This window comes from Cervus canadensis, chromosome 2 (genome assembly GCF_019320065.1).
Source record: "Cervus canadensis isolate Bull #8, Minnesota chromosome 2, ASM1932006v1, whole genome shotgun sequence".
In the NCBI taxonomy this organism is placed as follows: Eukaryota; Metazoa; Chordata; class Mammalia; order Artiodactyla; family Cervidae; genus Cervus; species Cervus canadensis.
This window is the reverse complement of record NC_057387.1, coordinates 5,617,675-5,630,641: the sequence shown is the minus strand read 5'-3', so window position 1 is coordinate 5,630,641 and position 12,967 is coordinate 5,617,675. Positions and strand designations below refer to the sequence as shown.

At 39.1% G+C, this 12,967-nt stretch overlaps 1 protein-coding gene across 1 annotated transcript in view; it reads right to left on the bottom strand.

The window, feature by feature from the left end:
• RGS5 (regulator of G protein signaling 5) overlaps nucleotides 1-4,389 on the bottom strand; it is a 55,564-nt gene extending 51,175 nt beyond the window's left edge. The window contains exon 1 of the mRNA XM_043450662.1: nucleotides 4,238-4,389. Within this exon, the coding sequence (XP_043306597.1) occupies nucleotides 4,238-4,281 (44 nt within the window). The 5' untranslated portion in view covers nucleotides 4,282-4,389. The remainder of the gene's footprint in view (nucleotides 1-4,237) is intronic.
• Nucleotides 4,390-12,967: the final 8,578 nt, after the last annotated feature.

Below are 12,967 nucleotides of genomic sequence, written 5' to 3'. Positions count from 1 at the left end.
ATCTGCAGTGGCAGACAGATTCTTTACCCCTGAGCTACTAGAGAAGCCTAGATTTATCTCCCTACCTGAACTGCAATTTCCCAGAGAGATATTTTATCCTTATGTCTATGGCAAGTATGGAGATTTGAAAAGCAATCCAGAGAAACGGTCAAAATTGTTTCATCAGTAAGAACTGAAACAAAGTTTTTCTTAGGCACACCTCCTCCCTATTTTATTATCTACTGTATTCACTTCCTTAAGATTACAGAGTTTCTCTGAAATATTTGCCAGTAAGTGTCACACGACTCAGCAACAGCAAGCTTCAAATTCACACTTGTTCCCAGAGAGCATGATCTCAAACTCTACTATCTCTTTAGGCTTCTTTGATGATCCTGTATTCATTCTGACTCATTTATCATTTATTCAAGCTCATTGCTACAGTGTTTCAATTGTTTATGTACTTATCTTTTCTCTATAATTTGCCCAAGGATTTGCTCATGCCTTTGGAAAAAGCTGTATTTACTTAATTCTGTGACAGAGAAGGCAATGGCACCCCACTCCAGTCCTCTTGCCTGGAAAATCCCATGGATGGAGGAGCCTGGTGGGCTGCAGTCCATGGGGTCGCTAAGAGTCAGACAGGACTGAGCGAGTTCATTTTCACTTTTCACTTTCATGCATTGGAGAAGGAAATGGCAACGCACTCCAGTGTTCTTGCCTGGAGAATCCCAGGGATGGAGGAGCCTGGTGGGCTGCCGTCTATGGGGTTGCACAGAGTCGGACACGACTGAAGTGATTTAGCAGCAGCAGCGGCAGCACTTAATTCTGTGAACCCAGGAGTCTTGATCCATTCTATTTGTTGCTTCTGTGCGGCTTGAAAACCTTAAAATATTACTTGATTAGGCACCTTTCTTCTCTAAATTGTCAGCGCTTAGACCCACATAAATTAAAGAAGATGGGGAAAACTGAATGTTTAGTAAAATGATAATAAACAACAAGATGAAGCACCACTCTCCCCATCTACTTTCTATAGCTCCTGAAATTCCCAGCATTGCCACACATTTGAGACGACCAGAAGCACCTGTGTGAACTATGGATTAAACACACTCATCATTAGCAACCCACAAAAATAAGATGCATGTCAGATATGTCAAACACTTTATTAACAGTTTGGGAAAATTCTTGGTCAGTAGTTGCTGTCTTCATTACTGTTTTACTCCCCTTTATTTAGCTTAGTAGAGACTCTAAATTTGGTATCAGGAGTAATCAACACCACCAGAGTAAATAACCACATTTGTTGCTTTATATAATGGTAATAACTTCTGGGAATCATAATAATACTTTTTATTTCAGAAGACTTTCATGTTTTTCTGAAGAGCAATACTTAAAAATTAAACTTGTTCAGAGACATTCAAGAGACTTAAAATAAATGAATTTTTAAAAGAAGCCTAAAATTCATAGTTGAATATCACTGGTAAAAATAAGTCTTTCAGTTGATTCAGTTCTTTCCTTTTCCGTTGACTCTCTAATATTCCCACCCACACAGTGTTAGGTTTCAGTATAACAGAAGGTAAAAGTTTTGGGGTGGTGGTCATTCATTTCTCAAATGTTTATTATAGGCTTTTTTAGATATATAACAGTATCTGAGGCCAACTGTGAGTTTAAATGAGTAGTAGTCTTAAAAATCTAAATAAATAGTAGAAGAAGTTTCTACAAATACATCAAAGTTGACTCTGGCTTAATGCTTTCCTAAACATTGAGAAAGAACTATTTTCTAAAGCTTCCTTTACATGAAGTAAATGTTACTTTCTTGTAAGTCAGATTCTCACTGAGTAGATTACTTCTGCCACAGCCATGATTTCAAGACAGGGTTGAATTCTTGATGATTTTCACTAACTGACTTCCAAGCTTTCAGAAAGAAAGAAAGAAAGAAAACCTTCCTTCTAATTGTAACTCTTGCTAGTCACTGAAACCAGGTGTATCTCACTTTATTTAAATTACAGAACAACTAATCCAACATTCATTTACTAAGAAAGAAAATAAAATTCCAGGAAAGTGAAATAAATTGCTCAGGGACACAAGTTAGTTAATGACAAAACTAAGTCTGTTCCTTACTCCCTAACCTTTCCGTTACGAGCAGAGCCAAGGAAAGCAGATCTGGAAGGATTTATTCAAGTATCATTTTCCCCTTAGAATAAACAATCTTTCCAAAAACATTTTCTAACAGCTCCCCAGCTCCACAATTCTACTTCTCCAAATCACTCATTACAGGTAGCACTTAATTGGAAATGTGACTGTAATGGTAACAGATCATGAAAAAAAAAGTAATATGACACCATAATTGCAGGATTCTACCATATACCTTAAAAGTTTCCGGTAATCTATGCAAAAAAAGCTTGCTCCTTGGTTGCTCTATAATATTCGATGTGAACATTAGTTATATCCTGAAGCATAAGAATTTACTGTAACTTAAAATAACTATAAAGTGAATCAATAACAATGTAGGTAGTAAATTAGTGAATCAGATATGAAAGTTATAGGAATCAATTAAAGAAATGTTCAATCCATGTGTCTCAGTAAAGACTATGCATATGTATAAGAACAAATAGGGAAATATTAGTAACAGTGCCAAACGTTCAATAAAATTTATTGAGCATTCACTAAATGTGAAGCACTAGATCATAGGATCACACAATGACCAGCAGATCAATGATAAAATCATTCTGAGTAAAGAGTCCATCAATTAGTAAGGTAAGATTTATCCATTACAGGAAAGTACATGATTTCAGACAATAAATGGACTAAAGATATATATTAAAATTGTGGTAAAAGTCAAATATGCAATCTCAGAGTTGAAAAAATGGAAAAGGAAAGAATTATGCATCATGTCATGTTCTAGGAAAAGTCTTTTACCCTGGTGTTGTTCTTTGGGCTTTCTATAGAGGGAGAGGTAGGCTGAGATCAGTAAATGGTATCCAGCATTGAAATCTGTCTCCCTCCCCAGGTTTGGTCCAATGACCAAATGGCCTAGTTACCATCTCACTACTAATTACTTAAGCCCTACTTCTCTCTCTCTTTTTTTTGAAATATCCATATATACTACATCTTTAAAAAAAATAATCTGTGCTTTTGACGGTACAAAGAGTAGGCTTTATTCCCAGTCACTTTTCAGTATTGTTGGAGACAAATTACTTTGTTAGGATGTTATCTCTTTAAAATCATTTTGAGATTATTTCTAAGGTTGAAGTCATCAAAAAGAAAACCTGAGCTTGTTAGAGACAGAGTATAGATCTACCGAACAGCACAACCTTCTTTGGCAAACATTGCCACTGCCTTTAGGAATGATGTTAGGCTGTACAAGGATCATCTTTATTTCCTTCAAATAATATAGGATCAAACAAAATGTAATCAGATTCCTTATTAAGAAAGGAGAACCCTACTTCTTCGGTAGGATTGTTGGGTTAAATTCTCTAACATGTCAGATGTTTCTTCTCCTTCAGTTTACTTAGTCTAGATACTTAGGATTCCCTCTAGGATATTGCCCAGTCTAAGGATAACCACAGAGCCTCAAAGGTGTTCCTCTATATCTAAAAAAAAAAAAAAAAAAATCACAATGTTAGCTAATAAACAATCTCTATGTCCCAAGGACTGTCTTCTGTCCAGCAACCCAGCTGCTTCTGATGGTATCTAGCTAGAAGACAAACAGCAATGAGAAGTCCTCTCTGCTTCATTGCAAATCTGAGTCTTCCTCTCTGAGTTCATGTACATTAATAAAACTTAACATTTATGCAGTTCTAATATGTGCCAGACAGTGTTCTGAGAGTTTCACACACAGTAATTCATTCAGCCCTCATAATCAGCTAGTGAGATAGACACATAGACCCATTTTACCAATAGGGACCCTGAGATACAGAGAGTTCAAATAAGTTACCCAAGACCACACAAATAATAAGTAATGGAAGCAGGATTCAAACCCAAGCAGTTTGATGTTGGAATCCATGCTCTTAACCATACTTTTGAGTCTGCACAAACACCTATAAAATAGGAGGAAATCCTTGGAGGAAGTGATGTTCTGGATACAAACGATGTATGCTATATCTCATATTGTATCAGTCTCCTAGCTCAGATCTTAAACTTTGTCATTTAACAGAGGAGACAATCCCCAGTCTACAATCAACTACCTGTTTTGCCACAAACCGCAGTGACCCCTGAGTGAAGAGTCTCCTTATCTCCATCTCAAACCGAAATCAGTCATTCTCACCTTTCCAGGCATGAGTGGGGCAAGGCTGCAAGTCCTTTGCACATTTTGGCAAGTGGCTTAGCTCCTCAGCTTTGAACACAAGTCCTTATCAGCAGAGCAAGTCTTTGAAAACTTCGGAACCGTCTGAGACTGCCTTTTACTCCGGGGAATATATAGAGGCTCTCTTCCAGCCCTCTGTCCCTCTGTGGGCCAATCCAGAGCCTTAGAGGAAATTGCAGGCTGGAGAGCAACAGTGCTCGTGTGGGAGGAGGGGGCTGGAATCTTTCCTCTGTGGCAGGCACTGCCAGTTAGGTTTTCAACTGCTCTTATCAGAACACTTCTTCTGCCAGGGCAGGGGTAGTCCCTAAACTGTGCACAGGCTGCTCATGCTTTGGCTCATAAATTTGAACCCATCACAGCAAAGATGAGTGATTTTGTTATGAAGCAGAGTGCTTTGGGCTACTTCAGATGTGTCTAAGTCACAAGACTGTTAGGACTACAAGGGCCCTTGCCGATCATGTAGCCCAGCTGTGTTCTGCAGTAGAGGAAACAGTTTTAGAGAACTCTGGGGGACATGTATGTGAATCCCTACGGTGTTCCAGGCACTCAGCTGGATGCTGGAAATTAAAATAAAAAGATACTCTATGCTCTCACGATCCCAAACGTCATATAAATATAGTATAGGTGAGTGATGGAGGCAGGTCCAGAATGCTGTGAGCTTTTAGGCACCAGAAAATATTTTTTTTTGGAGGAAATAACACCTGAGCTGAGTGATGAAAGAGATAAAATACCTTACATGATTCTATCTACTAGATTTTATCCTCTGTTCCCCTAATTCTGTAAATGGTCTTCTGATTGTCCTTTTACTTTGATGACTAGGTTAGGTTATTCTCTGGAGCAACACCCCCGTGGACCCACTGGTCCTTGGCTGGGTTTATCATGCTTTCCCCTTCAACATTTTCCTGTTTCCTATCATTGAAGGATTATTTTCACCAAAATTTACCGTGCTTGTGTTTCACCCTGTTAGGATTCAAGGGGCTAATACATTAATAAGTGCATGCCTGCTAAGTTGCTTCAGTCATGTCTGACTCTTTGCTACCCTCTGGATTGTTGCCTGCCAGGCTCCTCTGTTCATGAGATTTTCCAGGTAGGAATACTGGGGTGGGTTATCATGCCCTCCTCCAGGGAATCTTCTGGACCCAGGGATTGAAGCTCTGTCTCTTATGTCTCCTGCATTTGTAGGCAATTTTTTTTTCTTTTTTTCTTTTTACCACTAACGCCACCTGGGAAGCCCTGAATTTATCATTAGTATATAATGATATTTATCATTAATGTAATGATATTTATCATTAGTATGTAAATGCAAATGCCTAAGGGGTTGGCATGAGTCTAAGATAAAAATAAGCAGCATCATATAATCTGTAAGAAAAGCTCTAAACTTGGAATTAAAGGTGATTCTCATAACGTTCCACATTATCTGAAATTGTTTTATACTGTTTTAACTATTGATCAGGATTTGTAAAGTTAATATAGTGTATTATAACCTGGTGCTTTAAAGCAAATAAATAGAATATAATACACAAATATTCAACTGTATTGTGTGAAGAAAGTTAGACACTGTTTTCTGAAATTTTTGCTTTAATTAACCATATATATGGGTGAATAGGATCATTAGTTAAACTGTATCTCTGACTATAAATCTTGATCATAAAGCTTTGAAAGCTATAACTCTATACCATACTTTTTTTTTTTAGATTTTTAAAATGTGGACCATTTTTAAAGCCTTTATTGAATTTGTTACAATATTGCTTCTTGTTTTTTTTGTTTTGTTTTGTTTTAATGTTTTTCTTTTTAAGCCAGGGATCCAACCCATACTTCCTGTATTGGAAGGAAAAGTCTTAACCACTGGACCACCAGGGAAGTCCCTACCATACATTTTTTAAAAATAGGGAACCCTATTCTAGTCAATTCTGACTTTGTACAACATCAGGCACATAGACATTTACAAAGATTGCTTGAACTATATACAGCTGTCCAAGTTCTGCCATTACTGGCCACTCAAAGATGAGCAAATCAATTAATCTGAGTGATGGAGTATTCAGTGTTCGTAGAAATATAAACACTGTTATTGATGACTGAGTCTCATAGTGGGAATATGTGTAAAGCTAGCAGAAGAAACTCCTTAGAGCCAAAGCCTAAATTACTGTTTGATACACAAGTGGCCTTGAGGAGAAAATAATATGAAAAAAAATATGTAGAACATTGGAGAGGGATGCTTTGGCTAGGGCTGAAGATCAAAGCAGGTTTCTGACTATCCCAGAAGAGTGATGAGTGGAGTTATTCAAAACTCAAAATTATATCCATTATTGTAAATGATGAACTAGAACACAAAATGAAAAAAAAAAGCAAGCTCAAATAGAAAATAAATATTAATCCAGCATATATTTGTTTTAAAAATTTCATAAAGACGGCATGTAAAAGAGTTTGCTCACTGTATTAGGGTTCTGAGGAGATATCTACAGAGATGCGTTATAAGGAATTGGCTCATTTGGTTCTGGACATTGAGAAGTTCCAAGATCTGCCGTCAGAAAGCTGAAGACCCAGGGGAGCCAAGGTTTGTGCTCCTAGTCCAGAGGTCTGAGAAGCAGAAGCAATGGTATAAGTTCCAATCTGAGTCCAAGTCCTAGTCTGAAGGCAGGAGATGATCCACGTTCCAATGAAGACAGGAAGAAAGGATGAAATGTCCCTTCCTCTGCTGTATGTTCTATTCAGGCTATCAGTGGATCAGTTGAGGCTCACTCACATTGGGGAAGGCGATCAGATTTACTCCATCTTCTGATTCAAATGTTTGTTTCATTCAGAAACACCCTCACAGACACACTCAAGATAACGTTTGACCAACTGTCTGGGATCCTAGTGGTCCAGTCACCTTGACATATAAATAGAGTCATAGATGTAGGAGAAAAAAAACAAAACTTACAGCTATTGAGGATGAGAGGAAAGGGGAGGGCAGGGATAAATTGGAAGACTGGGATTCACACACACACACACACACACACACAGACACACACATGCACACCCACACATAGTAAAATATATAACTGTGCTATAGTTATAGGTCCTTATTGGCTATCCACTCTAAATACAGCAGTATGTACCTGTCCATCCCAAACTCCCTAACTATTCCTCCCCCAACCCTCCTCTATAACCATAAATTTGCTCTCTTTGTGACTCTGCTTCTGTTTTGTAAATAAGTTCATTTGTATCTTTTTTTTTTTAGATTCCACATACAACGGATATCATACAATATTTCTTGTTCTCTGTTTGACTTACTTCACTCGGTGTGACAATATCTAGGTCCATCCATGTTTCAGCAAATGGTTCAGTATTATGTAACAACCTAAGTGGGAAAAGAATTTGAAAAAGAATAGGTACACTATGCTTGCATGCTAAGTCATTTCAGTCCTGTCTGACTCTTTGCACCCCAAAGGACTGTAGCCGGAAAGGCTCCTCTGTGCATGGGATTCTGCAGGCGAGAATGCTGGAGTGGGTTGTCATGCCCTCTACTACTCGATCTTCCTTACCCAGGGATCAAATATGTTATCTTATGTCTCAAGCATTGACAGGCGGATTCTTAGCCTGTGTTAGTTCAGTTCAGTTCAGTTACTCAGTCGTGTCCGACTCTTTGCAAAATCATGGACACCAGGCTTCCCAGTCCATCACCAACTCCCAGAGCTTCCTCAAACTTATGTCCATTGAGTCGGTGATGCCATCCATACACCTCATCCTCTGTCATCAGCTTCTCCTACTGCCTTCTATCTTTTCCAGCATCAGGGTCTTTTCAAATGAGTCAGTTCTTCACATCAGGTGGGCAAAGTATTGGAGTTTCAGCTTCAGCATCAGTCCTTCCAATGAATATTCAGGACTGATTTCCTTTAGGATGGACTGGTTGGATCTCCTTGCAGTCCAAGGGACTCTCAAGTGTCTTCTCCAATACCACAGTTAAAAAGCATCTATTCTTTGGCACTCAGCTTTCTTTAGAGTCCAACTCTCATATCCATACATGACTACTGGAAAAATGATAGCTTTGACTAGATAGATGGCCTTTTGTTGGCAAAGTAATGTCTCTGCCTTTTAATATGCTATCTAGGTAAGTCATAGCTTTTCTTTCAAGGAGTAAACATCTTTTAATTTCATGACTACAGTCACCATCTGCAGTGATTTTGGAACCCAAAAAAATAAAGTCTGTCATTGTTTCCATTGTTTCCCCATCTATTTGCCATGAAGTGATGGGGCCAAATGCCATTTTCTTAGTTTTCTGAATGTTGAGTTTTAAGCCAGCTCTTTCACTCTTCTCTTTCACTTTCATCAAGAGGCTCTTTAGTTCTTCTTCACTTTCTGCCATAAGGGTGGTGTCATCTGCATATCTGAGGTTATTGATATTTTTCCCAGCAATCTTAGTTTCACCTTGTGTTTCATCCAGCCCAACAGTTCTCATGATGTACTCTGCATATAAGTGAAATAAGCAGAGTGACAATATACAGTCTTAATGTACTGCTTTCCCAATTTGGAATCAGTCTGTTGTTCCATGTCCGGTTCTAACTGTTGCTTCCTGACCTGCATACAGATTTCTCAGGGGGCAGATCAGATGGTCTGGTATTCCCATCTCTTTCAGAATTTCCCACAGTTTGTTGTGATCCACACAGTCAAAGGCTGTAGTGTAGTCAATAAAGCAGAAGTCGATGTTTTTCTGGAACTCTCTTGTTTTTTCAATGATACAACGGATGTTGGCAATTTGATCTCTGGTTCTTCTGTCCTTTCTAAATCCAGCTTGAACATCTGTAAGTTCACAGTTCATGTACTGTTGAAGCCTGGCTTGGGGAATTTTGAGCATTACTTTACGAGCGTGTGAGATGAGTGCAATTGTGCGGTAGTTTGAGCATTCTTTGGCATTGCCTTTCTTTGGGATTGGAATGAAAACTGACCTTTCCCAGTCTTGTGGCCACTGCTGAGTTTTCCAAATTTGCTGGCATATTGAGTGCAGCACTTGTGATGCCTCCTAAGGCCCACTTGACTTCGCATTCCAGGATGTCTGTCTCACCTGTTCACGCATTCCAGGATGTCTGGATTACCTGTGTCACCTGTTGTTTTCCAGCTGCTAAGTCAAGTCCAACTCTTTGTGGCCCCATGAACTGCAGTATGCCAGGCTTCCCTATCCTTCACTATCTTCCAGAGTTTGCTCAAACTCATGTCCATTGAGTAGATGATGCCACCCAATCATCTCATCCTCTGTTGTCCCCTTCTTCTCCATCCCTCAATCCTTCCTAGCATCAGGGTATTTTCCAGTGAGTTGGCTCTTCACATCAGATGGTCAAAGCACTGGAGCTTCAGCTTCAGCATCAGTCCTTCCAATGAATATTCATGGTTGATTTCCTTTAGGATTGATTGGTTTGATTTTCTTGCTGTCCAAGGGACTTTCAAGAATCTTCTCAAGCACTACAATTTGAAAGCATCAATTCTTTGGTGCTCAGACTTCCAACTCTCACATCCATACATGACTACTGGAAAAACGACACCTTTAACTATATGGATCTCTGTTGGCAAAGTGGCGTTTCTGCTTTTTGTTACACTGTCTGTGTTTGTCACAGCTTTTCTTCCAAGGAACAAGCATTTTTTAATTTTGTGTTACCTCTACTCCAATACAAAATAAAAAGTTTTAGTAAAAAATAATTTCATTTACTATAATTTTATAAGATTTCTTGTAAAGAATCCTTGCCTAAATGGTTTGCCTAAATGTCTAAATTCCTAAAAAGAATTTCTTGACTAAATGTTCCTCATGATGCTTGCTAGAAATATATTGGAGTGCTTACTATTAAGGCATTTTTTAATTTCCACAATCAGGTGAATAATACTCTTATTTTTGTTTTGATTTGTGGTGATAATTTTAAAAATAACTAATCTAAATTAAATAGGTAGTTAGTAAAGGCCTACTATATAGCACAGGAAACTCTGCTCAGTACTATATCATGATCCACATGGGAAAAGAATCTAAAAAAGAGTGAATATATGCCAACCAAGGCCCTTATAGTCAAAGTTATGGTTTTTCATGTACAGATGAATCATGTACAGATGTGAGAGTTGGACCATAAAGAAGGCTGAATGCCAAAGAATTGATGCTTTCAAATTGTGGTACTGGCGAAGACTCTTGACAGTCCCTTGGATAGCAAGGAGATCCAACCAGTCAATCCAAAAGGAAATCAATTCTGAATATTCATTGGAAGGACTGATGCTGAAGCTGAAGCTCCAATACTCCAAGAGCTGCCTCATTGGAAAAGACCCTGATGCTGGGAAAGATTGAGGCCAAAAATAGAACGGGGAGGCAGAGGATGAGATGGTTAGATAGCATCACTGACTCTGACCATGAATTTGAGCAAACTCTGGGAGATAGTGGAGGACAGAGGAGCCTAGCATGATGCAGTCCATGGGGTTGCAGAGTTTGACATGGCTTAGCGACTGAACAGCAATATATATGTAGAACTGATTTACTGTGCTGTATAACAGAAACTAATGCCACATTGTAAATCAACTCTACCCCAATAATTTTTTAAAAAAATTAACCTTCACCTTGATGTAAAATAATTTTATACTTCTTTTTAAAACACTTTTTCTCTCCTCTCCCTCCTAAACATTTCTCAAAATGATAGTAAATGTATCAAAATTCCTTATGGCTATAATAACATAGAGAAAAAGAAACTGACCATCACATTCTGAGTGGTATCAATCTCTTTATCAGCAGAGGAAAGATGTTTAGGAGTGGTAACTAAGGAAGCAGGGGAAAAAATAGAAAACACCACAAAAAAAAAAAAAAAAAATGTATTCTATCCTTCTGCCTTGCAGGATGAGACAGGAGTTTAGACTCAAATGCTAGATACTATCAGTTCAGTTCAGCCGCTCAGTCGTGTCTGACTCTTTGCGACCCCATGAATTGCAGCATGCCAGGCCTCCCTGTCCATCACCAACTCCCAGAGTTTACTCAAACCCATGTCCCTCGAGTCGGTGATGTCATCCAACCATCTCATCCTCTGTCATCCCCTTCTCCTCCTGCCCCCAATCCCTCACAGCGTCAGGGTCTTTTCCAATGAGTCAGCTCTTCGCATGAGGTGGCGAAAGTATTGGAGTTTCAGCTTCAGCATCAGTCTTTCCAATGAACACCCAGGACTGATCTCCTTTAGGATGGACTGGTTGGATCTCCTTGCAGTCCAAGAGACTCTCAAGAGTCTTCTCCAACACCACAGTTCAAAAGCATCAATTTTTCAGTGCTCAGCTTTCTTCACAGTCCAACTCTCACATCCATACATGACCACTGGAAAAACCATAGCCTTAACCAGACCGACCTTTGTTGGCAAAGTAATGTCTCTGCTCTTTAATATGCTATCTAGGTAGGTCATAACTTTTCTTCCTAGGAGTAAGTATCTTTTAATTTCATGACTGCAGTCACCATCTGCAGTGATTTTGGAGCCCAGAAAAATAAAGTCTGACACTGTTTCCACTGTTTCCCCGTCTATTTCCCATGAAGTGATGGGACCGGATGCCATGATCTTAGTTTTCTGAATGTGAAGCTTTAAGCCAACTTTTTCACTCTCCTCATTCACTTTCATCAAGAGGCTTTTTAGTTCATCTTCACTTTCTGCCATAAGGATTGTGTCATCTGCATATGTGAGGTTATTGATATTTCTCCCAGCAATCTTGACTACAGATTGTGCTTCCTCTAACCCAGCGTTTCTCATGATGTACTCTGCACATAAGTGAAATAAGCAGGGTGACAATATACAGCCTTGACGTACTCCTTTGCCTATTTGGAACCAGTCTGTTGTTCCATGTCCAGTTCTAACTGTTGCTTCCTGACCTGCATACAGGTTTCTCAAGAGGCAGGTCAGGTGGTCTGGTATGCCCATCTCTTTAAAGAATTTTCCACAGTTTATTGTGATCCACATAGTCGAAGGCTTTGGTGTCGTCAATAAAGCAGAAATAGATGTTTTTTCTGGAACTCTCTTGCTTTTTCAATGATCCATCAGATGTTGGCAATTTGATCTCTGGTTCCCTCTGCCTTTTCTGAAGCCAGCTTGAACATCTGGAAGTTCACGGTTCATGTATTGCTGAAGCCTGGCTTGGAGAATTTTGAGCATTACTTTACTAGCGTGTGAGATGAGTGCAATTGTGCAGTAGTTTGAGCATTCTTTCGGATTGCCTTTCTTAGGGATTGGAATGAAAACTGACCTTTTCCAGTCCTGTGGCCACTGCAGAGTTTTCAAATTTGCTGGCATATTGAGTGCAACACTTTTGCAGCATCATCTTTTAGGATTTGAAATAGCTCAGCTGGAATTCCATCACATCCACTAGCTTTGTTCGCAGTGATGCTCTCTACGTCCCACTTGACTTCACATTCCAGGATGTCTGGCTCTAGGTGAGTGATCACACCATCGTGATTACCTGGTTCATGAAGATCTTTTTTTTTTTTTTACAGTTCTTCTGTGTATTCTTGCCACCTCTTCTTAATATCTTCTGCTTATGTTGGGTCCATACAATTTCTGTCCTTTATTGAGCCCATCTTTGCATGAAATGTTCCCTTGATATCTCTAATTTTCTTGAAGAGATCTCTAATCTTTCCCAGTCTGTTGTTTTCCTCTATTTCTTTGCATTGATCGCTGAGGAAGGCTTTCTTATATCTCCTGGCTATTCTTTGGAACTCTG